General features: G+C 36.1%; 1 protein-coding gene across 1 annotated transcript; it reads right to left on the minus strand.

Moving 5' to 3' along the window:
- Positions 1–1,577: 1,577 nt before the first annotated feature.
- LOC113081338 (acid-sensing ion channel 1A) lies at positions 1,578–17,022 on the minus strand. Its single transcript, XM_026253429.1, has 11 exons — positions 16,797–17,022; positions 15,420–15,826; positions 12,369–12,564; positions 6,691–6,838; positions 6,491–6,618; positions 6,263–6,413; positions 4,849–4,905; positions 4,587–4,740; positions 3,800–3,891; positions 3,227–3,306; positions 1,578–2,672 (listed from the first exon to the last, which is right to left on the minus strand). Exons 2-11 carry the CDS (start codon positions 15,794–15,796, stop codon positions 2,553–2,555), a joined length of 1,503 nt encoding a protein of 500 aa, XP_026109214.1. The 5' UTR covers positions 15,797–15,826; positions 16,797–17,022; the 3' UTR covers positions 1,578–2,552.
- Positions 17,023–17,746: the final 724 nt, after the last annotated feature.

The following is a 17,746-nucleotide window of genomic DNA, read 5'->3' on the forward strand; positions in this document are numbered from 1 at the left end:
TTTGCTGATTTACATGAATAGGGTCTTTAAGCAAACGATGTGCAAATCCAGCGTCGACCTGGGCCTTGTTTATAAAACATTCGTCACTCAAATGACCAGAACACATAAGCGCACTTGTTACACTCCGTTGCTGCCCCGGAAAAACAAACTGCATCCACTGTTCAGTAATGTTGGGTCCTTGGGGAAGCTGAACACGGTAAACTTTCCCTCACATCCAAAAATGCACTCATTTGGAGGCATTCTCGAACAAATCTTATGCAGCGCTGCCGACGAATTTCGTCATCTATAACTCCAAACCAAGCCATTATTGTGTTAGGCTGAATTCTTAAATTAAATGCTTGAGTTTTGTTAAATGAGTTTCAAATTTCAAATACTTAAGACCAAATTTGTCTCAATTTAGTACATGACCAGAACATATCTGCCTTGCAGAGTCATCGCTAGCTCTCAGTCTTGTGATTTAAGAATGCAACTTTCCTCTTTTTCCAACAATGACAGACTGCTGAGGAAATGGCACTCAGTAAATATTTACATGAGTGTAGGGGACCTTGATGAGCCACATTCCCGTCACATCCGGATTGATTTTGCCCTTCCTAGTGTCACAGGCACGACTGATGAACTGATGTGGAATCACAAAGGGCAGAATATCAACACTGCTTTGCACAACATTACATCTTAAGTTGTACAGACACACACAGAAATATTCCAGGACCAATATTAATTTTATGCATGTTTATTCATAAAAAAAAAAAAAAACATATTTTTATCACAACGACATGATAAACATCAAAATAATCCAGAAATGTATCAGTTGAAAATTTTTTATTCATATATTAATACTGTTGCTATTTGACAATCCTTATTTTTTAGGAAATACTGAAAATCGATTGTGTGGTTTTTCTGAAAAGAAACCAGACCTGTATTTAGATTAATATAGTGTCTAAAATGTAAATCAAACATGAAAAAATATTTTTAAGCTACCTTAATCTACGACAAATCACTGTGTTCTATCTGCTAGCATTTGACAAATCATTCTAATGCATCACAGACTTAAAAATACTTCATTTCCTGATTAAAAATATCTGACACCCTGTTGCTTTCAGCTTTTCCTCATCTATTCCAGAAATGATCGATCACATGTAATATGTACAGTACATGCCCAAAGACACACTTACAAACAGACAAAAACATCCATGCACTTTCAGACGAGCTTGCAAACACACAGACACACACAGCAACGGCACACAACTTTAACTGACACATAGACAGACATGCACACACATCCCAGCTCCCGAAACAAACATGACACAGCAGACAGAAGCCTGGGAGAGCTCACATGCACCCCTGGGAATTTCTGGGGTTAGTCTCTCTCTGATCTGACATGGGCCCATGATATCATGCTCATATCATATAGCACCCACAGGCCTTTACGAAACAGCTCACCAAAAAATGAAAATGAGCTGAAAATGTACTCGTCCTCAGGCCATCCAAGGTGTAGGAGTTTGTTTTTCACTGGAACAGATTTGGAGAAATTTAGCATTTAGCATCACTTGCTGACCAATGGATCCTCTGCAGTGAATGGGTGCCGTCAGAATAAGAGTCCAAACAGCTAATAAAAACATAACAATAATCCACAAGTAATTCACACCACTCCAGACCAGCAACGAATGTCTTGTGAAGCTAAAGCTGCGTGTTTGTAAGAAACACTTCCATCATTAAATCTTTTTAACTTTAAACTAGTCAAAAGATCAGTCCATAGTCCATAATAATGTTTTGGCTTGGAATCAGGGTTTGATCCATGCATATTTCTCTACTGGTTCAGACAACACAACTTTTTCCCTGGAGAAAGCAAAATTATGGATAGAGGACTTTTAGCCGAAAGCAACAGTTTGATATTAAAAGTCTTGATGATGGATTTGTTTTATTACAAATATGCAGCTTTTCACTTCACTTCACTGTTTGAACTCTCGTTCTGACGGCACCCATTCACTGCAGAGCATCCATTGATGGAATGCTACATTTCTTCAAATCTGTTCTAATGAAGAAACAAACTCATCTACATCTTGGATGGCCTGAAGGTGAGATACATTTTCAGCAAATTTTCTTTTTAGGGTGAGCTCTTCCTTTCAGAGTGGTGTTCTCTCGAACACTGCCTTGTGCAACGAATCGCTTGTCACAATGCATTTACATCCATATTATAGCCTTTAAGATGCACAGAATTAATAAAATATGACACATACAGTAACCCCTCAAGCTAGCAGATGCAATTCTGACGCAAAAGACCAGGCAGACAAAGATCAAACAATTGAATTAATATCAAACCTTTTTGACATTCCTGCCTTATAAATCAAAAGCAGGTTTTTCAGAAAAGCACAAAACATTTCTGGAAATATCCTCAAAGATCGCATAGGCATAAGAAAGAGAGTACAACCATAAGATGCCAGAACAATCTGAAGAAAACACAACCGTGCTGGTGTTGTGATGCCATCTGCTAAAATGTAGAACATGATCTGGACACGACTGGCAGGCAAACAGCTGGAACTTCTGCAGGAATGTTAATGGAATTTACTGACGTGACATTTAACGTCATCCAGGCCGAGTACAGTGCCGTGATCAGTGTTGTTGTTGTTGTGATGTTTCTTGTTGGAGCAGCGGCACAACCTGTATTTCATTACCTTGACAGACAAAAAGGAAGACAAAAAGATGCTGTAATTTTGTATTTGAAGGGCTAATTCTCTACAAAATGAAAATTATTTAAATCTTCAGTCTTTTGCTCACCAAAGCTGCATTTATTTGATCTAAAATACTGTCAAAACACTAATGTTTTTGAAATATTATTTAAATTTAAAATAAGTTATTTGTTTTAATATATTTTTAAAAGTAATTTATTTCTGTGATGCAAAGCTGATTTTTCAGCATCATTACTCCAGTCTTAAGTGTCACATGATCCTTCAGAAATCAATCTAATAAACTGATTTGAATGGCAGTGTATTTAAGCATGGCATGTTGGTTATGTATCAAGATATTTTTAGTGAATAAAAATACTACAGAATAATATTCTTCTACAGAAGAAAGAATGTCATGTGGGTTTGGGTCATGAGGCTGAGATAATTTTCATTTGTGGTTAAAATATTCCTTTAATAAAAATGTCCCCACACAAAACCCAACAGAAATATTTTTGACAGGACACAGCCATACAGATACAGCCATTTTATGTTCTAACTCTTACCTCATAAAGGTAGTCAAAAAGCTCCAAAATCGTAAGAATGCTGGCTCCAATGAACAGCCCCATCTGTCCTCCGATATCACCTAAAACACACAAACACACAGACTGAACATTTACATTTCTTGAAGAAAACCTGAGATGTGCAAAACGCATTGCCACAATTTTAAGGTGTTGCTATAAATTCACTAAAATGTTTTGGCTAATTTCTAGGTGGCTTCTTATACAAGTGTGTGATATTCTCTCTTTGGTTTTGAAATAAATTAATACTTTTATTCAGCAAGGATGCATTAAATTGATCAAAGTGACAGTAAATACATAATGTAATAAATGCTGTTCTTTCTATTCATAACAAAATCCTGAAAAATTGTTTCCAAATCAGCATATTAGAATGATTTCTGAAGGATCATGTGACACTGAAGACTGGAGTATTGATGCTGAAAATTCAGCTTTAAATAAATACATTTCAGCTTTTATTCAATTAAACTAAATAATTTACCTTTTTTAAATATATTAAAATAATTTGAAATTATAATAATATTTTCTGTACAATATACTGTATATATAGTGTTTACTTACCCAACAGACCGGCCACCTCATAGGCTTTCTTCTGCTCAATGGTTTCATAGTTCAGAGCCTCAAAGAACACGTCCAGCACTAGAACATTCTCCCTGACAGCAAACACAACACGGTTTAGCATGCTTTTGGTAATCCAGTTTGGCAGATTATCAATTCAAATTACACATTATCCAACACTTCTGTCTTTTTAGCACACTGTAGAACTGGTATCTACACAGTTATTCAATTAAGGCTGCAGTATGTAATACTTGATGCTCATGTGAGTTGCCAGATCAAGGACACACAACAGGAAAAAGTGATAAGCTTATAATGGAAATCAACAAGCTTTAAACTGTGATTTATTGCAGTTTTAATATGCCTCTGGTAACAGAGCATTTTAGATGGGTGCTGAGGCTTTTTAGGTCGGGCAGACCCTGCAATCTCTGATTCAGTTTAAGCTTTAAGTTGCTCATTTCCATGGCTGCAATACATTATTTTGTTCTGCCAACTGGCAACCGGGGCTATTGAAATCCTATTGAGTGAATTGGCAATGAGCAGAATCACACAGACCAAAACAAAAACAGCCATTCCGACACAGAACACACATTTCAGAGTGAAATAACTGGCTGTAGCATTGTGTTTCACAGCAATAAGTATGTGAACTAGTTCTAAACTCTAATTATCTGTAAACATGGCATTTTTATGCTTTAGTACAATCATAAATTACATACAGCACCTTTAAGAAATGTTCGAAACAGTCATTGTGATGGAAAACTGTATTTCAGCAAGGTAAAAATAGCACACTCACGTTATGTATTTCTCAGATTTGCTGTACTTCTTTGCGAGATATTTGACCGATGCTTTGCTGGGGATCTTCACGAAGGACATCTCTTTACTGTAGCGCGTGATGTTGCACGGAGTCTCACATGAGCAGTAGTCACTGTCCCTCTCCACCAGGAAATCTGTGCAACCAGAACAAGGTAAATTATAGCACTGTAAACATTAAAATCATGGCTCGTCTGAAGGATAGACTGTGTTTCTGACACTGATTCATGATAAAAGTTACTTACCTAGTGCTGGATGTGCACATTCTTTATATAGCACAGGAGTGCAGTACTGCGCATCACCTGCAGGGGCAGTACATGTCTAAGTTTAGTTTGCTCAAAAATCAATTCTGTCATCATTTTCTTAATTTTCTAAATTATCACCTTTTCTCAAAAGATGACTATTAAAACCATTTTTTTTCATTTAAATAAAGTTGAAATAAAAATAAATACTGGATGAGAAGTGGAAACATAGCAACTAATTGAAATAAATACATTCAAGTATGATTGATAGATAGATAGATAGATAGATAGATAGATAGATAGATAGATAGATAGATAGATAGATAGATAGATAGATAGATAGATAGATAGATAGATAGATAGATAGATAGATAGATAGATAGATGGATGGATGGATGGATGGATGGATAGATAGATAGATAGAAAGTGTGACCAAAAAAACTAATAAAAATAACAAAAGCACATAAAAGATTACTAAAATAAATCATAAGATCAAAACGTTCTTAACACACAGTCCTTCTCAATTCATAATAAGTTTTAAAAACCTCAAGCACTTCTTGTGCATCATAACAGAGTCCTTAAATTGCCCAGAGTTAAAATCCCACAATGATATATGTTAATTTAGCCTTCTGTAATCAACTAAATTAGATTTCAGTGCCAGTGGCAGTTTGACAGGAGCAGGTTTAATTAGGTTTCACTCGCTTGATCAACTTGACTTCAACGCAGTTGTGAACTCTGCTTTTTTTTAGAGGCACTGCTAGTATGTTAGAAATGTGACTGTTAAGCATAATTACAGCAACTGAAATCTAGATTGTGCACAATTATTAAAGACTTTAGGGTCAGTTTGAAGCATTTATGTAACATGAATTTACTGTCCCACTTTATAAACACTTCAAACCCTAAAAATGAACTTAGTCATTATGTCAAGTGACATAAGAAAAGGGAAGGATATAGACAATTTTTTTTCTTTATCAGATTTTATACTTTGTATTTATTAATATCTTTTATTTTTATGCTTTCTGTGTTGTCGTTTTTATAAACTTTAAGTAGGCTATATTTCTATAGATTGTATTATATAGCTTTTGTCATTTCAGTTTTAGTGTTCGTAACTTTAGTACTCTCAAACTATTTCAGTTAGTTGCTCTTAAGTTTTAGGTTTTCATCTAATATTTATATTTTATTTCAGTTTTATTCTCAATTATTGAAAAAAAACTTTTTTTTGTAATAGTTTTAGTTAACAACAACAACACTGACAGACATCATGTAAAGCATATTGACATTTAATTTCACAACACGGACAATAAATGGTCCACTATTTCACGGACCTGATGGACTCTTCTGAAGCGAATCATTACAGTAACTACAATATTAGAGTAAAGTGCTGTAAATGTAATGCTGGAATCATTGCAGTGCTCACCAGGCATATGCACCATGCGGCAGTTGCAGTTTTCCACCAGGTAGCGCGTCTCGCAGTCCGTTCGACAGGCGCTGATGCTGTACACTTTAAAGTAGTCTGAGCTCGGCGGGGTTGACTTGCAGCTACCCCACGGAGCAGGGAGATACACCAGCTGAAAAAGAAATAGTACTAGAGAGTAAAGAAACAACAAACACAAATATATAAAGCATGTATTAATGTGACACTCACTCGCTGCTCTTGGCAAGAAACGAACGTCTGGAATCCTGGTGCGACTCCGAAACCAAACTGATCTATAAACGCAGGCTCGTCCTGACTGTGAATCTGAACTTTGATTCCCGCCTCAAACGACGAGTCCTCTGTGAGAGAAAACGAGAGCGTGAGCGGAAGGATATACAGTAGGAGTAGTGTGCATCTGGGGTTTTCCTCACCTGTCTCTCCCCACACAGGTAAATATTCGTCCTGCTGAATGTCCAGCATGATCTCCAGGCCGTTTCCCATCCCTCCCTTCACGCTGATCAGCGGCGCACCGGTGTCACCCGAGTTAAAGGTGTAACACTTCCCGTAACGTGTGAACACCTGAAACACACCAAAGAAAACTAATGTAAGACTTTTATAATAATGTTTTGTTTCTGAATGTGTTGTTTATTTCTACTGGGCCAGGGCTTTGGAAACAACACAAGTACTAGATTGTTAATTTGGTGTACTTCTTACACAAAAAAATATTTTATTTTGCAAAATGAAGATAATGCGAGAAATGCTTGCATGTGGAAAAGTCAGCTTAGTTTATGAGGAACACTACCTCTACCTCAACAGATGGTTTATGTATCACTGTAACTAAAATATGTATACATTTTATTTAATATATTTGGTAGCTATTTTTAAATTGCCGTTTGAGGTCGGTGAGTCTCTTTTGCTCATGAAGGCTGTATTTATTTGACCAAAAATACAGTAAAAATATTGCAATATTTTGAAATATTATTACAAATTAAAATAACTGTTTTCTATTTGAATATATTTTAAAATGTAATTTATTCCTGCGATGCAAAGCTGAATTTTCAGCATCATTACTAAAGTCTTCAGTGTCACATGATCCTTCAGAAATCATTTGATGCTTAATAAACATTTTTATTGTTATCAATGTTGAAAACATAGACGTGGCTTGACATTTCAGTTTGTGGGTTAGCAACCCCACCAAAAAAGTTGAGCTGATTAATATTTGAGCATTTATTTGAAATAGAAATCTTTTGTAACATTACACATATTTACTGTCACTTTTGATCAATTGACAAATATTATGTTTAGATCATGAGACAAATAAATAATGATTTCTACTCAAGATTTTTGATTGCTTTTGCTTCCAGACCCTGATATTATATTACATATTACATTACCCGAAACAGTGACAAAAGTCATTTGCATACAAATATTAAAATGTATTAATGTTTCCATAATGTTTAATCCTCCAGCTTCACTTTATTATTGCTGTCAGAAAAGACACGCAGCCTTACTAAAATGATCCGAATGAAATAAAGAGGTATTACAGGAGTTACATGAGTAGCAATTCTAGTAAAACGCTCAATTATTGAAAACTGACATGAGACATAAACAATGAGAGAGCAGGAGAGGAATAAAAAAAAAGAAAAGTTCATTGTAGACCTGCTGAGAGTTATTAAAGGGAGACGGTTCCTATGGAAACAGAGATCCAAGTGTGTGAAACACGGAAACACTCGCACAAACACACACCGCACTCGGCCCTCTCGCTGTGTTCTCTGTGATTCGTTAATTAAACATTTAAAGCGTTTCAAGACATTTCTCTTTGAGCACGACTCCATCTGTTTGACTGTGGTGAAAACATAGTGGGAGATCCTGAGAGGTTTCCTGTGACCCGTCAGTCCTGCGTCACGTGATTTTATTTTACAGCAAAAGGGACTTTCAGAAGCATTAAAGAAATTGTACTGATGGTCCTCGGCGAAAAATTAAAAATAAATAAATAAAAACATTCTGTCTGCCCCTTAAGTGCGTTGGCCCACCTGGAAAATGCCCGATATGTCCGATTGATTACTAATCCATCCCTGCACAACATCCTAAAAATATGCACAGATGTATACCAACATCTCACTATAGCAGATAACTAATGTAAATCATCCTGCAAAAAAACAACAACTATTATCTAAGATCATCTAGCCTTGCCAAACTGAACCGGCTTCTCTTTGGCTAATTTTTCGAAGGTTAGTCAGCTATAGGCAAGTTTGGGAAATCAGCTTAACCAGCACAAACCACCATGGGTAGTTTTGTTCATCAGGACGGGATGAGATATGTCATCTATAGCCACAAACCCTGTAGAATTTCTTTCCCCTTCCAATCAGTCCGGCTGCCTGAATCATGGCTATGCGTGATATGAGAGACCTGTGCGCTGCAGGAGCTGAGGAGAAATCATTAAACAGCAGAGAGAAAGATAGATGGAGGACACTGACAGGCAGAGAAACAAACTGATATAAATGATCATGTTCTCAGGCTGATAAATTGAAAACAAGACACATTGCATTCATTGAACATTGCACAGGTAAGCATCGCTCACATCTGAAAAATGCAAACTGTTGCATCAATTATTGCATCAGCATAGCACGCTAAAAACATTAGAAAAATGCCAGTTCCTTATTATTTTGTCACTTCCAACTTTTTAATGTACGTCTGAAAAGCATTTTAATGGGCTAATTGTGTTAAAGATGCATAAATTAGTCAGTTAGTATTTGATAGCCTGTGCATTTCTCACTGGTCTTTATTCTTCATGTAAACACCTCCCCTCCCCCTCCACCAGCATCATCCGCTCTCTCCTTCGGCAAACACTCTGGAGTCCAATTAACTATCATGATTAACTGTAAACATCATTTACGTGGGGTGGAAGCACAGACAGCATGCAAAGGCACTTTAATCACTGTCTCATTACCATGTGAGATTATTCATTGCTAATTAATTTATTCATCTGCGACTGAAGATCTGATAATATTGACTTTAGTTTTTAAAGAAGTCTCTGTGCAGGAAAAAAGGAGTGTGTGATTTTGACTAGTATTTTCTGGTTTCTCTTATGCTGCCAATGCTGCGTTTATCTGATCAAAAATACAGCAAAAAAGTTACATTTTTAAATATTTTTACAGTTTAAAATAACCGTTTTATATTTGAAAATATTTTAAAATGTAATTTATTTCTGTGATACAAAGCAGAATTTTCAGCATCATAACTCCAGTCTTCAGTGTCACATGATCCTTCAGAAATGATTCTAATATGCTGATTTGATTTGCTGCTCAAGAATAATTTCTTATTATTATAAATGTTGAAAACAGTAGTGCTGCTTCATATTTTTGTGGGAACTGAGATACATTTTTTTTAAAGATTCTTCAATAAACAGAAAATTCAAGAGAACAGATTTTGTTTTGTAACATTCTACTTGTCTTAACTGTCACTTCTGGTCGATTTAATTAATCTTTGCTGAATAATAGTATTAATTTTTTTAAAGAAAATATTTCTGCCCCCAATTTTAGAATGGTAGTGTATAAACATAAGGCAAATTCATCATAAATTAAATTATTAAAAAATATATATAATTTTCCCCCCCACCATGTTGTAGAAAGAGTCCATATCATGCTAATTTTTGGAAGTTACAATTTCAAATAAAGAGACAATTTATTTTATTAATTTATTAAAATGTTATTTATTATTACAATTATTGTGCACAAAATGTGAGTAGACAACTAAATATTACATTTTGAAATAATTAAAATAATTTAAGAATGATAATTAAAATAGCTTTTTACTACAATTCATGAAATATAAATTCAACAGAGTAAATAAAAATTATGATAGAAATTATGGATACAGAAGATTAAGTCAAGGCCTCTAACAGGCCAAAAAATAAAATAAAATAAATAATAATAATAATATTTGATGTTTTTTAAAGAACTTGCTACTTCAATTAAAAAAAAAAATGTTTTAATAGGTCACATGACAAAAACATAAGATTTATGCCTCCAATGAAAAAACACCACCAAGCGCAGCCTATTTGTGGAAAGCGCCAAATAAAGCTGTTTGGAGAGTATATAAACAGCATTTCAAGGCCAATGAAGCAAACAATTCCCCTCCCAGAGCGAAACCCATCAAGCATTTAATTGTAGCTACACAGAGCTGAAAACCACAAAATAGAGCTGGCTGGCCATGAAGACAGACCGAGGAGAGCCATCCCTCAAACTCCATTAACAATTACAAAAAAAGAGTCTGGTGCTATTCACTGTGCTATTTTTTCCCAAAGCACTGAGTCAGTAAAGACCGAGATAAAGAATAGACTGTCCCAGGCACTCTCTCACACACATCACACCAAATCTAGTATTTAACACTGACCTATTTTAAAGGCTGAAGGGTATTTTGAACCTGTAGTGGGAGTTTAAAGCAGCCTGGAGCAATCGCAATTTGTAGGCTTTCTTCAAAGCCTGGCATGGAAGATGAGCTACAGTCATCGGGGAATCAGAAACATGCAGAGGTTTCGGGAGAGTCTTTGCTCATCAGGGAACTTCTAATGCTGTTATACAAACATTTATATTTAGAGAAGGAAAAATCCCTGTACAATATGCTCATGTTGGCATTTGAGTAAGTAGGGCATTATCACCAATGCACACACACGCACGCACGCATAAACACACATAAAAGACTTCAGATGCTTCAGACGGGGATGTCGCCATGGAAACTTGGAGAGAAACGTGGTTGCATCACCAAAGCAACCTTTTCATCAGCGTGGTCCTCACAGTGTCATAGTGAACTCTTGCTCCAACGCTCGTTTTCAGTAATGAGCTGCTACTCACATCTGCTCTCATCGCTTACAGTTAAACAGTAAGCTTTGAGTCACTGGCTTCACAGACACAGAAAGTACTGTAGCAGTGGTTTCGGACGGCAGTACCATGGTACACTGATATATATACCATGGTATTTCATGATTAGCACATGCATGTATCTTTTATTACATGCAAGGGAAGTAAACTGTAAAAATAATTTTTCATGGTTGTAAATAAAACAAGATTATTGGAGTAGGTTTTACAAGAAAATTTTAGACGCTTGTTTACTGCATGGGATGTTTTTTTTTTAAGGTAGTTGCGACTTTTTCTTACAATTTAGACTTTTTTCTTTGTAAATCTGAGTTTATATCTTGCAATTTAGACTTTTTCTCGCAATTCTTTGTTTATATCTCACAGTTCAGACATTTGACTCATGATTTTTATTTTATATCTCATAATTCTGCCTTTTTTTTTGCAGTGTTAAGTTTATATCTCACAGTTCAGACTTTGCCCCTCACAATTCTGAGAAAAGGGGCAGAACTGAGAAGTGTAAACTCAGAATTCACAGAAAAAAAGTGTTTTAAAAAATGTTTAATAATTAAAAAAATTTCACTTTCTTTGTGATTTTTTTTTTTTTTTTTGCTAGTTCCAAAGTAAACATACACAAATGTGTTTGAAAGACTTCATGGAATATGCAGATTTTTTATTTTTTTATTTATTTTTGGTGAACAAAACGTTTTTATCTGATATGATTCACTGTGAAAAGTCTAAAATAATAAATATGTATGTTTTGCATGTTTACATCTTTTAAAGAAACAAAGGTTCTGCTTCTGCTTTGATGGATAAGAAAGTTGCTCAAATGGCACATTTTTCAGATTATGCGTCATAATAAAATTTCAATGCACTTCTGCTCACACAACAGCTGTTGCTCTGCACGCAAACATCCTTATAGTTGAGCTCTGGTTGTGCCATGTTGCTAGACACATAAAAGAAAACAATATTTTCTTTGGTCCTTTCTGTTAGTGTTGCGAAATGAAAGCGATAAAACAACTCAGCAGCACAATGGGAACCCTGGGAAATCTCGAGAACTACAAACTTGATCCCAGCAGCGTAAATGATTGGACTGTCAAATATCACACCCCAGCATTTGGCTGAAACCTAGAAAAAGCCTGCAGCGCTCCGTGAGAGATTCGCATCAAATAAATACACCAGGGCTGCAGAATGGACTTGAAAAAGGAAAAAGAGCTCAAAGAACTTTATCACTGTGTATCCCTAGAGAGCCTTACCACGCTGAAGTCTTCAGGGCGACACGGTGAACCTCTGAACTGACAGGAGAGCAGCATGTCTTTTATATCATGTCCGGTTCTATTATAGAACTCCCACATGTTGAAGGGACGCGGCTTGAAGGAGCGAAAGTCTGCTTTGCTCTTGAGAACCTCCATCACGCTTTCTTCAACCAGGTGAGTGTCCCGTATCTCATGTCTATAGAGACAGACAACAAAAAACCAGAGGAACATGAGAGCACACTCTTAAAAATAAAGGTTCTAAATAGGTTTTATTGCAGCGATACCATAAAAGAAGCATTTTTAATTCCCACAATCACCTTTCAATGAACAGTTCTTAAAAGAACCATTGTTTCTTAGTGTGAAGAACATTTCACTTTTCCACTTTAGTGCACTGAAGAAGTTCAGTGGATATTAAAGGTTCTTCTGGAACTTCACTTGGCTTTTATTTTAAGTGTTAAATTTGTCAAAATGCATTTTTTTAATCTGGTTTTTATTAAGGGGATCCCTGCTGATAGTCTAATGTGGTCTGTAGCTGTCCACCAAACCAGTTTGCACGGATCAGGATGGTCGGGTTTTATGGTTTCAGAGCAGTTTTGTCAGCTGGTCAACATGGGAGACCAGCTAAACCAGTTTAAACCAGTCAAGGCAAGCAAACTTTAGCCTGGTTTAAGCTCTTAATTTCAACAAGGTTTTTTGTTAGTTTTATTAATTGTTAAAGTTGGCAAGAAAATGAAATTCAAATCTAATTTCAAAATGCATCTTATTCATCCTTTTATGAAATATTTATCCATGCATATGTTTTCTATGTTCGTTTTTGTTTTTTATTTAACTCATAATTCTTAATCGAAATGCCATAACTCAATCAACGTTGTGAAAAAAAAATCTTCTTTTGTGTTCCACAGATAAAAAAGGGGCAAATCAGGGTTTTATCATTAACTAAAACTATTAAAAATCTTTTTGTTAACAGAAATAAAGCTGAAATAAATGACAAATATACATAAGATGAAAAACAAAATTAAGTTCAAATTAAAGTGAAAATACAACAAATATGAATAAAAACGATATAAAATAATACTAAAATAACACTAGGATGTATGTCACATTATCAAAATAAAAATAAAAAGATATGTTGCAAAATTCTTCTTCATCTTTGTTTGTGTTCCACAAAAGAAAGGAAAGTTTGAGTAAACGATGGCAAGAGGTGCTACACAGATAAAGAAATGTCAAATTTAGAAGCGAACTCTAGGTTGAATCTCAGTTTGTCTACACTCAGCTGAGCTCAAATAATGGCACAATTTCATTATTTATTTTATGCCTTTCCCTGGATGCAGCAAAGCTGTGCATGTTCTATTCAGCTGTCCTTTCAGGAAGATGAAAATATTCAAGGTTAATTCTCTGTAAACATGTCAAAAAGTGCCACACTGGACTGAATACAGAATAAAACTGAGAAAAAGAGAGATAGTGTGTGTGTGTGTGTGTGTGTGTGTTTGTCAGAGTGCAGGAGCACTTGGAATGCAGAAGCAGGCATGACTGAAGTCCAATTCAAACCCACATCACATCACTTCACAGCTGCCGGGTGTTACAACACTGCAGTAACTCAATCAAGACTTCCTAATGCCAGATGGAAGCTGATATTGATGCTTATGCCAAAGATATCATTTTACTTAAATATTTTGCCATTGGAGTGGCACCTCCAGTAGAGATCCATGTCATCTGACGTTACACTGTCAACGTGTCACACTCAAAAATATAGGCTCTTTATTGGCATTTATGGTTCAGTAAAGAACCTTTAGCACCTAGTGAACCTTTCCATTGGATAAAAGGTTCTTTATATTGGAAAAACGCTCTTTAGATGATTAAAATCCTCTTAAAGGAAAGGTTCACCCCCCGGTCCTCAATGATGTAGATGAGTTTGTTTCTTCATCAGCACAGATTTGGAGAAATTTAGTATTACATCACTTGCTCACCAAAGGATCCTCTGCAGTGAATGGGTGCCGTCAGAATGAGAGTCTGAACAGCTGATAAAAACATCACAGTAATCCACACCACTCCAGCCCAGTCCATCATCTTGTTAAAAAACTGCATGTATGTCACAAAAAATATCTTATTGATGATTTTATTGAATTGTTTCTGGCAAACATTTGAGTCCTACATCAATAATATTGTTTTCTCCAGTGAAAAAGTTGTCTTGTCTGAATCAGGAGAGAAATCTGCACATATCAAGTCCTGTTTTAAAGCCAAAACAGTTCACAACAAATACATATATTGATGGGTTTTGATGTGAGGGGTGGATTTTTTGTCTGAAGGAAACGTTATTGTGGATTAGTGACCTTTTGGCCAGAAGTGATGATTTAGAGTTGAAACACCTTAATGGTGGATTTGTTTTTTACAAACATACAGCTTTTAATTTCACAAGACATTCACTGATGGACTGGAGCGGTGTGGATTACTTGTGGATTATTGTAATGTTTTATAAGATGTTTGGACTCTGATCCTGACGGCACCCATCCACTGCAGAGGATCCATTGGTGAGCAAGTGATGCAACATTTCCCCGAATATGCATCTGTTCTAATGGACACAAATCTTAGATGACATGAGGGTGAGTCATTTTTCAGCAGATTTTCATCTTTGGGTGAACTAATCACCGAAAGGCTCTTTTATGGAAGGAACAATGGTTCTTCTATGGCATTGATGCAACCCCCCCCCCCCCCCCACCCATTGGAAGCTTTACTTTTAAGAGTGCACTTTCCTCAATTAAAAAATGAACAATAATCATACTGCTTCTTTCAATTTGCCAGAAAAGCACTTAGGATGAAGAGGCAGGAGTGACAGATATATATACGATACCATGACTTCAGCATCATGGACTCCCCAGAACTCTGCTTTTTCATTTCCGTTTCTCAAGTTCAATAAAAGCACCCTAAACATTTACGCTCCAGTGTGATTGTGCATTCTTCCGGGGAATACGGGATCATAATCTACTGAGCGAGTGACTCATGCTCATTATTAAAACTTCACCACAGCCCCTCGACTGATACACATTCACCAACCTGGAGTTCAGCAGTGCCAGCAACTCGCCCGTGTGGTACAGATCGTTGCGTGTGATCCTGCTGAAGCGGATAGAGTTGAGATTGCAAATCGTCACTGCTGGGAAAACCATCATGGGCGTCGTGATCTCATCCAGCTTGGTGACGTGAGGGTACTCCAGGTAGAACTGAATCCGGTCGATGCAGACGTACATGAGGAAGGTCAGTGAGCTGAGGAAAAACACAACCCAGAGGCAGCACTTGGCCGTGATCTTCTCATAGGAGAAGATATGAGAGATGCCGTGTAGAGTCGAGGTGTGAGCGAACACTTGGAGAGGAGGCGGCTGGTCGTAATCAATGTCCATAGGTTCCACTTTAAGATCCATCACTGATGTCTTCATCACACAGTTCTTAAAGCTGTGAAACTCTTCCTGAGATGTTAAACACAGAGGGACATGTTTTACTTCAGTAGTTCTTGTGATCATAAGTGAGACATCCTTCAGCAAAGATGTCATCTTGGGATGAAACTATTAAGCTAGGCTGGAAACTATTATTGGTTAATAGTCTGTGAAACGCAATGAAATGTTCTTTACACTGGCAATAACAGCTGTTTTATTTTGAATTAACTTTTTGGCATTTTCAAATATGCGAAATAAAAATGCGAAATAAAAATTTGGCATTTTCATCTAATATTATAGGTATATATTAGCATTATGAATCTATTAAATATTTTATTTTAGCCTTATTTCCAAGAATTTTTGGAAATAAGATTTTGAGGTTAGATAATTTTAATTAATCTAGTTATAGTTAACAATAACACCACTGATAGTGAATAAAGCTATTATGTGAAGCAATCTGCCATTATATTTCACATCAAAATAAATGATCCTGTTCGCTATATTTTAAGTTTTGCATTTAATATTTATATATTATCATAACTTTATTTTAATTAACAAATGCAAACTAATTTTGAAACTATAAGAAGTGAAATGAGTAATTATCAAACAATACCAGGGGCCTTCAGCAGGGTGCCTGCCAATTATTTCGCTGTAGTAAAAATGTAATAAATTTAAAACATAACATGCAAGTATAAGACTTTGTACGTCAATGCTTCTTCAAACACCTAGAGAGCTTGTAAAGGGCAATTTGCTGCCAGCGCCAAGTTCCCAATAGCATTTAATTATAGTCTACAGATCAGCTGACAGGAAAATCTCATAATCAGAACAACATATTGCAACCCGAAATCAAACATGCTTGCATAAGGACAATTAAAGCATCTTTTTTTTTTTTTTGGCATTCCTTTGTGACATTTTTTTTCTTCTTCTCATTAACACACACAGACAGTCAAAGCGAGCGACAGAGACTGTAGAGCAGCGTCACTTGTAGCGCACGAGCGTTTACCTGAAGCACCTCAGAAAGATGCTGGACCTGAAATGCGATGCAGTTATCAGACCATTGCTCCGGCGTTCGTGCAGAAACCAGCCGATCCCGCCGTCCAACCGACAGACTGATGGAAAGCCATCTCTGTGTTAAATAATGATTCGTGCATGCGCTGGATGCTCTCGTGTGACGTTCCTGAAGCACTAATGGAGGAAGCCAAGGATCGTGATTGTGTGAAAGAGAGAGAGTGTGGGTGAGTGGGTGGGAGTTTTGTGGGCGTGAACACAGAATTATTTATCCAGTAGACTATAAGAAAACGTACCAGAATCGTATTACCGTGTTTTGGACATGTACGATGGTTATGCCAGGTTTTCAGAAGAACAAGTAGCTACCTGGGAATATCATAAATGCCATGACATCCAACGTACTGCGACTTTACCATATATCAGATGGTAATACTATAACATTGAAATCTACCCTATAGGGTACATCAGAGTAAACAATGGCACTACAATTGTACATCTAAAACATTATGGTAGTATCATGGTACTTTTTGTGTACATTTTTGTAAGTATAGCCTATTTTGTTTATTGGTCGTATACCATGGCACTGTAATACCATAGTAGCAATTCAGTACCATAGGTATATGGTATTATAGAATGCTGTTATTATCATGGTACTTTTTTTGTCATGTTTTTGTAATGCTGTAGCCTGTTTTGCTTATTAGACATCATGGCAATAATACCATGGTATGCTGTTATGTACTTTACCTTGGAGTATGTAAATACCATGGTGCAGTGCATCAATATAGTTATTCAGTACCATAGTACAGTATATGGTATTTTATAGAATAGTACCATGTTAATACCATGGTAATTTTTTAATGAGTTTTGTTAGTATAGTAGACTTGTTTATTGAACATGTACAATGGTAATAATACCAAGGCATTATATGTAGGACGGTACCTTGTG

This window comes from Carassius auratus, unplaced genomic scaffold (assembly GCF_003368295.1).
Source record: "Carassius auratus strain Wakin unplaced genomic scaffold, ASM336829v1 scaf_tig00033856, whole genome shotgun sequence".
In the NCBI taxonomy this organism is placed as follows: Eukaryota; Metazoa; Chordata; class Actinopteri; order Cypriniformes; family Cyprinidae; genus Carassius; species Carassius auratus.